This window comes from Trachurus trachurus, assembly GCF_905171665.1.
Source record: "Trachurus trachurus genome assembly, chromosome: 23".
In the NCBI taxonomy this organism is placed as follows: domain Eukaryota; kingdom Metazoa; phylum Chordata; class Actinopteri; order Carangiformes; family Carangidae; genus Trachurus; species Trachurus trachurus.
Window position 1 is genome coordinate 89,390 of NC_139912.1, and position 15,625 is coordinate 105,014.

Sequence of the window (15,625 nt, forward strand, 5' to 3'; positions counted from 1 at the left end):
AAGACTCATCACCTAAAGATTAACTTGTTTTTAGATCATTTTCACTTGTTTCAAACTAATTTTCACTTGAAATAAGTAGAAAAATCTGCCAGTCAAAGCAAGTTTTTTGTGTTTGTAATAAGAAAGAAAAACTTGCTCCACTATCAGATTTTTCTACTTATTTCAAGCGAAAAATCTGCTTGAAAGAAGTAAAAAGTGTCTAAAAACAAGCTGCTTTTAATGTGATGAGTCTGATTTTAAGTAGAATGAGATTTGTTTTGACTAGAAATAAGACAAATATTATTTTATATGTATAGATTGTGAGTTTTTGCAGTGTGTTGTGTTTATTAATGTGGTTGTTAATACGACTCTAATAAAGACTGTGAATCCTCCAGCTTCTTCTTCTTCTTCTTCCTCTTTAAACTGGTTCTTCCTGTTGCGTTGTGTGATGGAGACACACACACACACACACACTCACACACACACACACACACACACACACAGTGACACAACCAACCGACACAGTTGACAAACAGGAACAAACCACAGCAGAACAAACCGTTGCCTCAGATTTTATTTCTTTATGAAATCACTTCTAGAAACAGGAGAGAGGGGGAACAACAGAGGGCTGTGATTGGCTGCCGGCGCTGGGCTGGGCTGTGATTGGCTCTACTGGCTGGCGGTGGCGTCCACCTTCAGGTCTTTGCCGACGAGGCCGGAGGTGACGGGATGCATCGCCGAGCGGTGAGACAGGAACGTCTTCACCGCTTCGTCACGGAACTTCTCAAAGTTAAAGACTTCCCTGAGGACGAGAGGCACACGTTACACACACACACACACACACACACAGACACACACACGTTACACACACAGACACACACAGACAACAACTCTTGTGTTAAAGGGATACGGCAACATTTTTTGTTTCGTGTCTTGCCTCACTCCCGAGTCCATGACCAGCAGATAGACACCATCCTTTCCACTGTGCGTGTAGTAACCATGGAGATAGAGCCGTATCGCCGTAATTAGCTTAGCTCAAACACTGGAAGTGTATAGGTAGTGTTAGCCTGCCTCCACCTAAAGTCTCTAATTAGCTTAGCTCAAACGCTGGAAGTGTATGGGTAGTGTTAGCCTGCCTCCACCTAAAGTCTCTAATTAGCTTAGCTCAAACGCTGGAAGTGTATGGGTAGTGTTAGCCTGCCTCCACCTAAAGTTGCTAATTAGCTTAGCTCAAACGCTGGAAGTGTATAGGTAGTGTTAGCCTGCCTCCACCTAAAGTCTCTAATTAGCTTAGCTCAAACGCTGGAAGTGTATAGGTAGTGTTAGCCTGCCTCCACCTAAAGTTGCTAATTAGCTTAGCTCAAACACTGGAAGTGTATAGGTAGTGTTAGCCTGCCTCCACCTAAAGTTGCTAATTAGCTTAGCTCAAACGCTGGCTAACACTACCTATACACTTCCAGTGTTTGAGCTAAGCTAATTACGGCGATACGGCTCTATCTCCATGGTTACTACACGCACAGTGGAAAGGATGGTGTCTATCTGCTGGTCATGGACTCGGGAGTGAGGCAAGACACGAAGAACAAAAATGTTGGCGTATCCCTTTAAACGTGGCTCGTACCTGAACAGAGGTCTGGTGAACTTCATCCGTCCCTGTTCAGTCGCCATCTTCAGCGCCAAGGGAACCGCCTCCTCCCACCGGGAGCGAACACACAGCCTCAGCCACCTGTAGGGAGACAACAGCCAATCAGGAGGAGGGGAGGGGCTTAGCTGGTCAAAAGGGGGAGGGGCTTAGCTGTTCAAAAGGGGGAGGGGCTTAGCTGTTCAAAAGGGGGAGGGGCTTAGCGGTTCAAAAGGTTCAATCTGGATCAAAATCATGACTTTTAAATCCCTTGTTTTTCCATCCAGGATCATGACTGACTGACATGTGCAAATGAAATAAATAAAATACAAAGAGGAAATATATCCTGTCTAAATTAGGGAGCACTGTATTTACTAGTTTATTGTTTTAAATACGACAAATAATCTAAATACATTATAAAACTGGTGTAAAAGGCCAAAACAGTATTTAAATGTATATATACTATATTAACAATCCTCCAACCTGGATCAGAATGATCCTGATGTTCTGTTCAACACAAACTGAGGGTTTGATCCAGATTAAAACCAGGACCGGATCACAGACTGGACTGGACTGGAGGACCAGGACCAGGACTCACCTGAAGCGGATCTCTGCGTTCATGTAGGAATCCAGACCATAAACCTCCTTCATCTTCTTCACATGAGTCAGAGGAAGAGGCTCCTGAGGACAGAGACAGAGATGTTAAGTAAACCGGTCTGAACTGGTCTGAGGTGGTCTGTAGAGGTCTGTACTGGTCTGTAGTGGTCTGTAGAGGTCTATACTGGTCTGTAGTGGTCTATACTGGTCTGTAGTGGTCTGTACTGGTCTGTACTGGTCTGTAGTGGTCTGTAGTGGTCTGAACTGGTCTGAGGTGGTCTGTAGAGGTCTATTACTGGTCTACCTCGTGCAGCAGCAGCGATAGGAACTCGATGAGCTGGTGCGAGGACAGAGTCTTCACGTCGGCGTCTCTGAAGCTGCTCAGGTCCTGGTCTTTGGCCTGAGGGACAGAGGAGCCAAACATTAAGACATTAAGACAAGGAGAGGACAGAGGGTCCAGATCTAGGTCCAGGTCCTGGTCCTGGTCTCACCTTGATCCACCTCTGGCTCAGAGCGATGCAGGCGTCGGCCAGCGTGGTGTCGTACCTGGAAGAGACGATAGTAGTTCTGTTATTATGTAACTTTATTACGTTTTAATATGTTTTCATGAGAGAAAGTAACTGGTTAGATCCAAATCTACGGCCAGTTTATCCACATGAGGCTGTTTAGAAGTTTGCTACGATGTTTTTCAGAGAAGTGAAGCTCTGCAGCGACCGGGACATCACAGAGGCAGCAGCCGGTCTGCAGAGCTGCTCGGCCGGCCAACCTCCGTCCTCATCCCGGGGGAGAAAACCATCGCTAATTAACTTACCAGCAGGTTTTTAGAGGTTTACCACCGGCTGGTTACATTATTTTTAGGAGATAAATGTTGGTCTCAGTGATGAAATCTAACACCTGTATCAGTAGCATTAGTTAGTCTGAATGTAAAGTGAAGCTTCCTGTGTGTATTGGACAGAAGAGCAGCGCTGCCTCGGGGCTCTGGAGCCTACGGACTCAAACCACCACATTTACATTCAGTTAACGTGGTTTTGAATACAGGATTTGTGGCAAAAGCTCGTCACGTCTGCTTATGTGAAAGCAGCAGAGACGACTGATGACGTATGTGACTGTTGAAGGGGCGTCCCAATTCTTAGGGGTTGACCTTTAACCTCTATGAATCGTAGCTCCGTTTCAAGGGTTAAGGGCTAAGCGGTAGGGATGGAAACTAGAACTGGGCATCTGACACAGAAACTCACTGAGGTTTGACCGGCGGCATCCCCGGTGTGAACATCCAGGCGTTCCAGTCCACCTTGTCCAGGACGTCCACCTGAGAACACAACACACGTTAGTCCACCTGAGACCAGCTGTAGCCCCGCCCCCCTGCAGACCAGCTGTAGCCCCGCCCCCTGCAGACCAGCTGTAGCCCCGCCCCCTGCAGACCAGCTGTAGCCCTGCCCCCCTGTAGCCCCGCCCCCCTGCAGACCAGCTGTAGCCCCGCCCCCTGTAGACCAGCTGTAGCCCCGCCCCCCTGTAGCCCCGCCCCCTGCAGACCAGCTGTAGCCCCGCCCCCCTGCAGACCAGCTGTAGCCCCGCCCCCCTGCAGACCAGCTGTAGCCCCCCCCCCCCCCCCCTGCAGACCAGCTGTAGCCCCGCCCCCCCAGAGTGAGTCTCACCTTGTCCTTGAAGTAGGTGAACAGGTAGCGCTTCCACTGCTCAGACGTCACGCTGCTGTAGGCGAACATCTGGATGTAGGACTTCACGAAGCCCATGAAGACCTCTGAGGGACACGGACAGGTGAGAGGACAGGTGAGTTAACAGGTGAGACAACAGGTGAGAGGACAGGTGAGACGACAGGTGAGACGACAGGTGAGACAACAGGTGAGACAACACTTTAAACAGGTGAGGACAGTAGAGGTGCTGAAAATAATCGCTTCAAAGATGCATCAAGATTATTTGGACGATTCTGAATCGATGCATTGAAATTCTAATTCATTCAGGTTTGATGCTGTTTTGTGCACAGACAACAGGTGAGAACAGGTGAGGACAGGTGGTAACCGGTGGTAACCGGTGGTAACAGGTGTAATCAGCTATCACCTGGGCCTCCCATCAGCTCCTCCAGGTGGTACAGCAGAGCGAATCCTTTCTCGTAGGGGACAGAGGAGAAGGCGTCGTCGGGGTCCACGTCCTGCAGACTGGGGACCAGGTTGGTCAGAGGGTTGTTGGCCCCGAAGGTGTTCACCTGAGGACACCACAGGTGAGACAGGTAGAGACAGACAGGTGAGACTCCACCTAAAGTCGCTAATTAGCTTAGCTCAAACACTGGAAGTGTATGGGTAGTGTTAGCCTGCCTCCACCTAAAGTAGCTAATTAGCTTAGCTCAAACACTAGAAGTGTATGGGTAGTGTTAGCCTGCCTCCACCTAAAGTAGCTAACTAGCTTAGCTCAAACACTAGAAGTGTATGGGTAGTGTTAGCCTGCCTCCACCTAAAGTAGCTAATTAGCTTAGCTCAAACACTAGAAGTGTATGGGTAGTGTTAGCCTGCCTCCACCTAAAGTAGCTAATTAGCTTAGCTCAAACACTAGAAGTGTATGGGTAGTGTTAGCCTGCCTCCACCTAAAGTAGCTAACTAGCTTAGCTCAAACACTAGAAGTGTATGGGTAGTGTTAGCCTGCCTCCACCTAAAGTAGCTAATTAGCTTAGCTCAAACACTAGAAGTGTATGGGTAGTGTTAGCCTGTAATTAGCTTAGCTCAAACACTGGAAGTGTATGGGTAGTGTTAGCCTGCCTCCACCTAAAGTAGCTAATTAGCTTAGCTCAAACACTAGAAGTGTATGGGTAGTGTTAGCCTGTAATTAGCTTAGCTCAAACACTGGAAGTGTATGGGTAGTGTTAGCCTGCCTCCACCTAAAGTAGCTAATTAGCTTAGCTCAAACACTAGAAGTGTATGGGTAGTGTTAGCCTGTAATTAGCTTAGCTCAAACACTGGAAGTGTATGGGTAGTGTTAGCCTGCCTCCACCTAAAGTAGCTAATTAGCTTAGCTCAAACACTAGAAGTGTATGGGTAGTGTTAGCCTGTAATTAGCTTAGCTCAAACACTGGAAGTGTATGGGTAGTGTTAGCCTGCCTCCACCTAAAGTAGCTAATTAGCTTAGCTCAAACACTGGAAGTGTATGGGTAGTGTTAGCCTGCCTCCACCTAAAGTAGCTAATTAGCTTAGCTCAAACACTGGAAGTGTATGGGTAGTGTTAGCCTGTAATTAGCTTAGCTCAAACACTGGAAGTGTATGGGTAGTGTTAGCCTGCCTCCACCTAAAGTAGCTAATTAGCTTAGCTCAAACACTGGAAGTGTATGGGTAGTGTTAGCCTGTAATTAGCTTAGCTCAAACACTAGAAGTGTATGGGTAGTGTTAGCCTGTAATTAGCTTAGCTCAAACACTGGAAGTGTATGGGTAGTGTTAGCCTGCCTCCACCTAAAGTAGCTAATTAGCTTAGCTCAAACACTGGAAGTGTATGGGTAGTGTTAGCCTGCCTCCACCTAAAGTAGCTAATTAGCTTAGCTCAAACACTGGAAGTGTATGGGTAGTGTTAGCCTGTAATTAGCTTAGCTCAAACACTGGAGGTGTATGGGTAGTGTTAGCCTGCCTCCACCTAAAGTCGCTAATTAGCTTAGCTCAAACACTGGAAGTCTATGGGTAGTGTTAGCCTGTAATTAGCTTAGCTCAAACACTGGAAGTGTATGGGTAGTGTTAGCCTGCCTCCTACCTAAAGCTAAGCTAATTAGCTTAGCTCAAACACTGGAAGTGTATGGGTAGTGTTAGCCTACTGACCGAGTCCTGCAGCTCCTTCCAGCCGCCGGCGGCCTTGAACTGGCGGAAAGCTTCTCCCTCCATGGAGCGGCCGATCATCCTCTCCAGGTAGACGGTGTGGCCCTCGTTCAACCTGTCGCCACGACAACCAGCAGCATCAGCACCACGGAAACCACAAGAAACCACAGTGTGTGTGTGTGTGTGTGTAGGTGTGTCTGTAGGTGTGTGTGTGTGTGTGTAGTTGTGTACCAGAAGTGCTCCCAGGTCTTGTTGGTCACCAGGTTTCCGGTCCAGCTGTGGGAGATCTCATGGGCGATCACCTAGGAAACATGTGATGATGTCATCAAGAACAGACACACACACACACACACACACACACACACACACACACGCACACGCACACACACACGCAGCAGCAGGTTTTACTCACGTTGGACAGAGATCGATCTCCAGCCTGAAGAGAGAGGAAACACAGGTCAGAGGTCAGACTCACCACTAACATGAAGCAGTTCAAAATACTAATAAAAAACTATTTAGCAAAATAGGAAAACATGGTGTATTTATATGTATATGTTGTATATTTCTATAGATATATAGATAATATATCGGGTTATTATCATGTGTAAACTGCAGAATGAATGTATCTGCAATATGATATGAAGTGTAAGTTGATAGTGAGATAATGTATAGATATATAATCTGTAGATATGGATGTAATATGGTTTAGATGTGATGACTTACTAACATATAAACGGATAAAGCTCAGTAACTAAGTGGAAACTCACTCTGATGTTGTTGTGTTAGGTTGTTAGGTTGTTAGGTTGTTAGGTGAGGCATATCGCTCACTTGATTTTTGTATTTTCTTTGTTTTTAATTTTTGTGTCTCTGTGTGTGTTTTAGTGTGTGTGTGTGTGTGTCTGTGTGTGTGTGTGTGTCTCTGTGTGTGTGTGTGTGTGTGTGTGTGTGTGTGTGTGTGTGTGTGTGTGTGTGTGTGTGTGTGTGTTAATGTGTGTGTGTTACCAGCAGTGTTGGCGTGGCGAAGGTCAGACAGGGGTTCTCCATGCCTCCGTAGGGAAACGACGGAGGAAGAACCAGGATGTCGTACTGACCCCAGACGTACGGTCCAGCCAGGTCCTCGGCTGCTGCCAGCATGGCCTCCGTCTGACACAGGAAACACACTAGTAGTATTATTATTCATTCATCACGATCTTCGACACAAATGTATATCATTAAATTCAACTTGTCAGGTTTCTATCAGACCAGTTCTCTCCTCCCAGAGGCTGCAGGTTAAATACCACGATGTATTAACACATCAGTTATCGCTTCACAACTCAGACACACAACAGGAAGTTGATTAAAACTAGGGCTGATCCAAAAAATTCGAAGCTTCAAAGCTTCGTTCGTTGCCATGGTAATCGATCATGAAGTCTGTGATCTTTTTTTTTTCTTTTTCCTTTTTGACACCGGTTCTCATCAGCAATTGTTAATTAATGTTAATAAATGAGTCGGCTACTTGGCATCCTGGAAACCTGCTTGGTTTAGGAGATATGCAGTGTTGTGATAATCGGGACAGTTGCATCATCAATTAAAACCATCAAGTCTCTCTTCAAGGCAGGAAACCTCTTCACTTTCATTATTGTAATGTTTTAAAAGGTTTCATACTTTTGACCTCGACAGTTGTCAGATCTTCATGGAAGTTTGTCTCATTTGTAAAGTTTTAAATGCTGTAAATCTAATGTAAATGCAGAGCCTCAGTCCTATATTTGATCTGTGTTGTGTAGAACAGCTCATTGTCTCTCAACGGACCAACCTGCTGAAATAAAAAAATAAAATAAAACAATTTTAAAAATCAAATCAAATCGTCCCACCTCAGAGAACTCGAACGCCGCCTTGTCCACGAACTCTTTCTCCGACCAGACTCTGGACCTCGGGCCGATCTCCCTGTCGACCAATCAGAGCACATTAAGGTCCGTTACCGTGGTGACGTGGTGACATGGCGACATGGCGGTGAACGTAGCCTACCTGCTCTCCAGGGCGCCGACCACGATGGCAATGAGGTAGGTCGGCATGGCAACCTGAGGTCAGAGGTCAGAGGTGTAAATATCTCTATCAATAGGACGAATCTCCTTGTTGTTTCCAACTACTTCCTGGTAGAAAACCAGCATGAGAACAATAGTGACGGACGAGAGTTTCACTATATTTATCTCATTTTTCATGTCACTATATCACCGTTTAGACTAATCTGATGTTTGTAAAGTTTATAAAACCAATGATTGGACAAACATTACTATTTCTGTGTGCACATTTTTGTAATTAGTCATGGTTATCATAGATTAGCTGGGCTAACGGTTAGCTACCTGTTTAACTTTAATAACTCAGTGACTCAATAAACGCTCCATGAAAAAATATTTTCTCCAGCGGATATCTGAGTTCCAACATGACTGAGCTAACTGGAGTAGTTTCATGTGGTGTCCCACAACGGGAGGGTTTTAACAGCTGACGTCCTGCTGTTAGCTTAGCTACGGCTGTTAGCTTAGCTACCGTTAGCTTAGCTACCGTTAGCTGTCCCTGTCAGCTGAGCCACTGATGCTTTCTAGACACTGTGATTCCCCCAAACTGAATAAATACAACACATAGCAACACAAAACACACACACAGAAATAGTAATGTTTCTTCAATCATTTCAGATTTGTCTAAACGGTGATAGGGTGTGAAAAATATGATATATAGCTAAACTCTCGTTAGTTACTATTGATCTCATTCACATTACAGCTGGTTTTCTACCAGGAAGTAGAATGTAAACAACAAGGAGATTCGGTCTATAACCAATAGGAGCGGCGCTGCCTTCACTGTCGGCTCGTAAACCACAACACTCACCGGCTGCCTGAACCTGAACACAACACGAGCGGCGTCCTGAGGGTCGACTTCCTGTCCGTCCCGCACGGCGCTCATCACCGCTACCAGGTCCTTAGGGACAGACACCTGGAGGACACACAACCACACACACCTTAGAGACAAGTACACACACACACACACACACACACACACACACACACACACACACACACACACACACACACACACACACACACACACACACACACACACACACACACACACACACAGACCTGAGCGTAGTAGGTGAGCTTGGCGGAGGGACTGTCCTGACAGGGAACCATGCTCCTGCAGTGATGAGCCTGTCAGACACAACACAGGGCACAGCAGCGTGGTGCGTTCAATGACCTCGTTAAGAACTACAACAGGAAGTGTCTTCGTTGTTGGAAACTTGAACTCGTCTCAGACACACGTCACGGGCGTTTGTGTGTGCGATGAGTTCAGGTGAGTCAGTTAATCAGAGCGTCAGTGCTTTCCTCGCGCACCATGTTTCTTTTTTCTCTCTTTTCTCTTTTGAGTGTTTTACTTGAACTTAATTCATCTGTACCAGTTCATTACTACTACTATTATTTTTACTATCAACATCTTCCCTTATCTTTATTTTTTTTGTTATTTCTCTACTTTGCACAAGGTAGGCTATGTGATGTGATTATTATTTCTTGACTGTGCTTCAGTTATTCGTCAGATCCAGGTGAGGTCGTGTTAGAAGCCTTTCAGGTTTCACCTGCACATTTCTTTTTTTACGTATCTTCTGTATGTGCAAATAAAAAAAGTGTAAAGTCTAACAGGAAACAGGAAGTAGCGGCGGTCGTCAGCGGTAACAGAAGAAAAGAGGAAGAAGAGGAAGAGGAGGAGGAAGAGGAGGAAGAAGAGGAAGAGGAAGAAGAAGAGTCTATCTCACCTGACACTGGCTGAACAGGTAGGGCTGCTGCTTCCCGGCCGTCTGCTCCGGGGACAGCCACTGCAGGGCCGTTGCCGACGGCGACGTCTCATAGGTCACCTCCACGATCACATGCTGCCCTCTGATTGGTCCACAGCAACAACAACAACAACAACAACAGTTATGACATGTTACAACCAAACACGGTTTATTTATCCACCTTTTTCCCAACGTCAACAACGTAGCCTGTTTTGCCGGTTTTGTTCTTCCGGTGGAATTGTATGTTTACGTTTCCATGGTTTCGGTAGTCATGGTAAATGCATGGATGGATTTCTTTTTTTTTTTCTTTTTTTCAATGTAACTCTGTAAAAGGCATGGATCATCACAGCAGCTTTTAACAGTGGATACCACACAGACTGACATCGTGTTATAAAACCAGCGTTAATAGATCCATGCGTTTACCGTAACTATGACAACGACTGAAAACCATGGAAACGTAAAGGTACAATTCCACCAAAACCGGCAAAACCGGCTTTGACCACAGATGACGTTGGGAAACTTGTGGATAAACCGAGGCTGTGTTGTAAATCATCCACTCACTCACTCCCTCTCCACTACATCATGTACACGATGTAGGAACGACGGGAGGAGAATTCGGACGCTACACGGTCATTATCTGGACGTGGTTGTGTCAGCTGATGCTCCAGCTGTTAGCGTGTTAGCCTGTTAGCCTACTGCTGCTAACGTAGCAGACGCTCCGAGAATCATGTAAACAAACATGGATGTAGGAAACAAACCGGACACATTAAAATAAAATAATAAAAACCGACACTTGTGGGAACATCTGAGGATGTGATTCTGTGTGGTTGTACAATAAACTGTTGAAATATCTGAAGTTTGGTTTGGTCGACTACTGTTGTGTGTCCCGACCGTGAGCTGTAACAGCTCTGTGGCTATTAGCTTAGCTCACATTTTCATCATGCTAAATATGACTGTTAGTAGTGTAAATATGTAATGTTATCATAAGAAAATGTGACGGTCGGCCACGCCCACTTAGAGAGACAGGAAGTGAAACTGCTTCTATCATTGGAGCCTCTCATGGAGGATCTTTCAGTTTATTGAATATCTTTGTTCTAACCACAGAAGAGGAAGACGGTGACGGTGAGGACATGAGGGACATGAGGGACATGTGAGGACAGACGAGGTCATGGTGAGGTCACCTTGAGAGGTCGAAGGGCAGCGTGACGTTCAGCGGCGTCCCCTTGAAGCCGTGTTTAGGGCCCAGGCTGAACAGCGCCGGCTGCCCATTGGCCGAGACCGAGACGACCTTCAGGTCCCGCGTGTCCAGAGTCTGAGCAGAGGACAAAGATAAAGATAAAGATAAAAGATAAAAGATAAACGTTTGTTGTGTATTTTGTGCTGTTCTGAAGATGAACTGCAGTGTTGTGGTGCATAGCCTATGTGTAGTATTGTGTAAAATGCTTTGGCAAAAACAATCTGTTCATGGCAATAAAGCTAATTGAATTGAATTAAAAGGGCAAAAGGACAAAAGGACGGGATTAGAGACAGACAGATGCTGCATCAGCTCCTGGGACCTGATAGGAGATAATTACTGACTGAATAACTGTAATTATTAACTATTATTAGACTCAACGTCCATCTGAGACTGAGACACCTGAGACAGGTAGAGACTGAGACAGGACGATCACCCAGTGGAGAAATTCCATGTAGAATTTTGTAGAAACATCTTCCACCTGCAGAGACACAACTGGGTCAGTTTCCCCTACAAATTACAACTGAACCTACAAGCAGCTAGAGACCAGAAACCAGAGACCCCCAGAGCTTCACTACAAAGCTCTAAAGTCCCAGGAGATAAACCTGGAGAAAAGTCCCCTCAGCCACTCGCCCTGACTGAATGAATGAATGAATGAATGAATGAATTTATATTTATTTACGTGTCGTGCACCAGCCTATCAGGGCTTATACAAGACACATTATCATCATATTTAGACACCAAACTAAACCATCAGAGCTCAGACAAAACCAAACAGAAACAGAAACCACATGGAGTTCACATCAATAATTCACTTTTTATGAAAGTAGCTCTAGTAAAGACTTCTTTTCTGAAGAACCATCCAACTTTACCTCATCATCATCATCATCATCATCATCATCATCATCATCATCATCATCATCATCATCATCAGTCCAAAACAACTCAGGTTTCACATTTTTACATTTTCTGAAACACAAACTGCCTGTTGTGGCTTCGTCATATAACGGACATGAAACACAAGATGCAGTTCATCCTCAGTTACATTTAGATACATAATGTGATAGTCTGAGTTAAACCTTCCTACTTCTACTGCCAGAGGGAGAATCACATAAACATCTCTTGGATCGATCCAGTGGCAAAGTCACATCGGGTTCTGAACAATAAACATGTTTCAACTGGCAACAGGTTCTGAGCTTTAGTTTAAACCAGATATCATTAGCCCATTTTTCTTTATACTCAAGAAATAACTTATGTTTCACAGAATTAACATTACAACGCAAACCATTAGTGAAAATATGTTGTTGATCGGCCTCTAAGCTAAAAATAGCTTTCATGTCACAGTACCAAGGATAGTTGTGTGTTTTATCCCAGTTAAAGACTTTTTTGCACCTTGCACTTTATCTCTGTTTATATTTTATTGTTATATGCTTTGGCAATATAAGCACCGTCTTGTCATGTCAATAAAGCTTTTGAAATTGAAATTGAAATGGACAGGTAGAGACAGAGACACTGACACCTGATATCAGATGTATCAGCTCAAAGTGAAAGTGCTGTTGTTGTTGTTGCACCTGATAACTGACCTTTGACCTTTGTCCCGATGTCAGTGAACACACCTCAGGTCAAAGTCTGAGACGTCTTCACTTGTTTTTAACCCAAATTCATTTTTACAGTTTAGTTTCCTACTGAAGCAAGACAAGGCAGTTTTATCTGTATAGCCCGTTGTTACCACCAGTTTGTCTCAAAGGGCTTTACATCCCATAATAACAACATCCTCTGTCCTTAGACCCTCACATCCACTGAGGAAAAACTCCATGGAAAACCAGGAGAAAGCTCAGGGTGAGCAACAGAGTCTGAAGCAGCGGGTCATTGAACACAACACGTTACTTTAACTGGTGAGCCCTTCAGGGACCAGAACCACCGTAGGAAAACCCAGCTCCTATCTACTGAGCCCTTCAGGGACCAGAACCACCGTAGGAAAACCCAGCTCCTATCTACTGACTGAGCCCTTCAGGGACCAGAACCACGGTGGGAAAACCCAGCTCCTCTCTACTAACTGAGCCCTTCAGGGACCAGAACCACGGTGGGAAAACCCAGCTCTGTGTATCTATCTACTGAGCCCTTCAGGGACCAGAACCACGGTGGGAAAACCCAGCCCCGTTAGCCTGAGGACTAACTAACTAAGTAACGCAGATCCCGGAGTAACGGACCGTTAAAGTAACGTTACCAGAGTAGTGAACCGGTCCTCGAGCGCCTCCACCGTCAGCGCGGCTTTGCCTTTGATGACGCGGCGGTCGAAGTCCACGTGCAGCTGCAGGTTGAGGTGCCTGGTGACGCAGCTGGTGACGCGGGAGAAGGAGCAGGGGTCTGCGGGGTCCGGGTCTGAGGATGAAGACATGATGGGATGGCGACGAGACCAAAGACTGAACCAGAGCTCCGTCCGCAGCCGCTTTACACCCACAGGCTGCTTCCGCTGCTTCCGCTGCCGGCCCTTTCACAATAAGACGCTGCTTCCGCTGCAAGAAGCCCTTTCACAATAAGACGCTGCTGCACAACCACAGTCTGCAGACCCGGAGACCGCAGATTCAGACCCGCACATTCAGACCCCTTGGTTTTCTGCTACAGTGCCCCCTGGTTCCCCTGGTTCCCAGACATGTGGGAATGACTGTGGCATAATTATTTTTTCTCACGGTAAGGTTTCTTGTGAAAGTATAGGCCTACGCACTGCAGGCATCAGTCAACAATGTAAACTGATGGTTCTTCTATTCCAGTATTTATCATTTTGTCTGTTTTCAGTGAAGTGGACGAGTTCTGCAGGAGGCTGGAAAGGCAGATGAGGAAAGAAGGAGCACTGCCATAATATACAGACTATTTATGAAAGCCTGTTTAATAAAACATTTGAAACCATTTCATTCCATTCATTTAATTGTAGGCTATTTTAAGACTGTTTTGTCATTATAACCCCATGCAATAGAACATTTAAAAGCATGTCATTTCATTGGAGGTTAATAATTTATTTAGTCCAAAAGATTTTTTTTAAAGTTTAAAAATAATCCAAACTCCACAAACAATTAGATTCTTGGTGTTTTATTTCGACTTTGCCCTGTTGAAAATCCATAAGAAGGGGTCTGTATGGTCCAGACTGTGGAGTTGCAGTTTTACAGTCTCAGGTGGTAGAGCGGGTCGTCCAATGATCAGAGGGTTGGCGGTTCGAATCCCCCCCGCTCTGTCCCGGTTGCTGCCGTAGTGTCCTTGGGCAAGACACCTTACCCACCTTGCTCCTGATGGGTTGTGGTTAGCACCTTGCATGGCAGCTTCCGCCATCAGTGTGTGAATGTGTGTGTGAATGGGTGAATGTGATGTACTGTAAAGCGCTTTGGGTATCGTTCAGATGGAAAAGCGCTATATAAATACAGACCATTTACCATTAGGTAGGTGTCTCTACAAGGGGTCTGAACGTGCGGGTCTGAATCTGCGGTCTCCGGGTCTGCAGAGACAAACTATTGGTCTATGTGCACAACGCGGGCTTTTATTTTGAAGTCACGTTATGGTTCAGTTGAAGAACGAGGAAATAAAGTTGTGATTTATTTCTGGAACAGTAAGAGGAGCTCTTCTGTCCTCTAGCGCCGAAAACAAAACTAAACTAAAAACTAAGAAACAATAAGAAAGAAATAAAGATTAAAAAAGAGAAAGAATAAGAAAGAAAAAAAAGATTTAAAAAAAAAATAGGGATTCAAAAAAGAGAAAGAATGATAAATAAATAAAAACAGATTTAAAAAATAGATAAATAAAAAATAATAAGAAAAAAAATAAAGAAAAAAGAAAGAAGGAAGAAGCACATTAATCAATCACATTAATCGATCATGAAGGGAAGCAGACAATCACAATTATTGAACAGCTTCTCATTTCAAATCAAAGTTAACTGTGTGTTTGTTGTCCCATTATTTTAATTAAATTAAAGTTATCAGAGTTTATTCTTCACACTCACTTTAACGAGAGTTGGACAATCATTTTTCTTATTTGCTGCTGTTTCCTAAATACATTTTTTAAAATAATTCTTAGATTGTTGTGACCTGGATTTATGTCTAATGTAAAAAATAAAAAAAAATGTTGTCACATTATTATAACGCTCAGACGTAGTTTGGAAAAAGAAAAAAAATATTTCTACAAACTTCAACTCCCATGAAAATAATAATTAATGATAAATGTATCTGATCAGGATCAGTTGATAAAAACATCTTGTTCAAACTGACGTTTTATCACAGAATAAAAATTAACTCTTTATTGTCTCCTGATAATTTTAAAGATTTTAATCTATTTTATTTCTTACGTTATGACTAAATATTATTTAACATCAATAATTCTCTCAACACAGAATTAAACGTTGTGTGACATTAAAACTTGACTCAGTTAAATTCTTCACATTAAAACGTTGGATGAACATGAACTGCCGATGCGTTTAAAGGTATAGTCTGTAGGAATTCCCCCCATCTAGCGGTGCGGTTGCATATCTGAACGTATTCTTGATGTTGCATTCAGGTGAAATGGGGCAGACGTCAGACAGACAACAGACGCTGCATGTAACAGGATAAACAAGC

The 15,625-nt window shown here is 44.5% G+C and overlaps 1 protein-coding gene across 1 annotated transcript; it reads right to left on the reverse strand.

Annotated features, from left to right (window-relative positions):
* Positions 1–555: 555 nt before the first annotated feature.
* Positions 556–13,534, reverse strand: LOC311006854 (leukotriene A-4 hydrolase-like). Its single transcript, XM_083999849.1, has 19 exons — positions 13,255–13,534; positions 10,975–11,105; positions 9,776–9,896; positions 9,108–9,176; positions 8,857–8,961; positions 8,002–8,054; positions 7,848–7,920; positions 7,000–7,140; positions 6,410–6,433; positions 6,229–6,299; positions 6,001–6,112; positions 4,268–4,412; positions 3,847–3,950; positions 3,430–3,500; positions 2,686–2,740; positions 2,499–2,594; positions 2,196–2,278; positions 1,598–1,702; positions 556–781 (listed from the first exon to the last, which is right to left on the reverse strand). Exons 1-19 carry the CDS (start codon positions 13,423–13,425, stop codon positions 649–651), a joined length of 1,863 nt encoding a protein of 620 aa, XP_083855975.1. The 5' UTR covers positions 13,426–13,534; the 3' UTR covers positions 556–648.
* Positions 13,535–15,625: the final 2,091 nt, after the last annotated feature.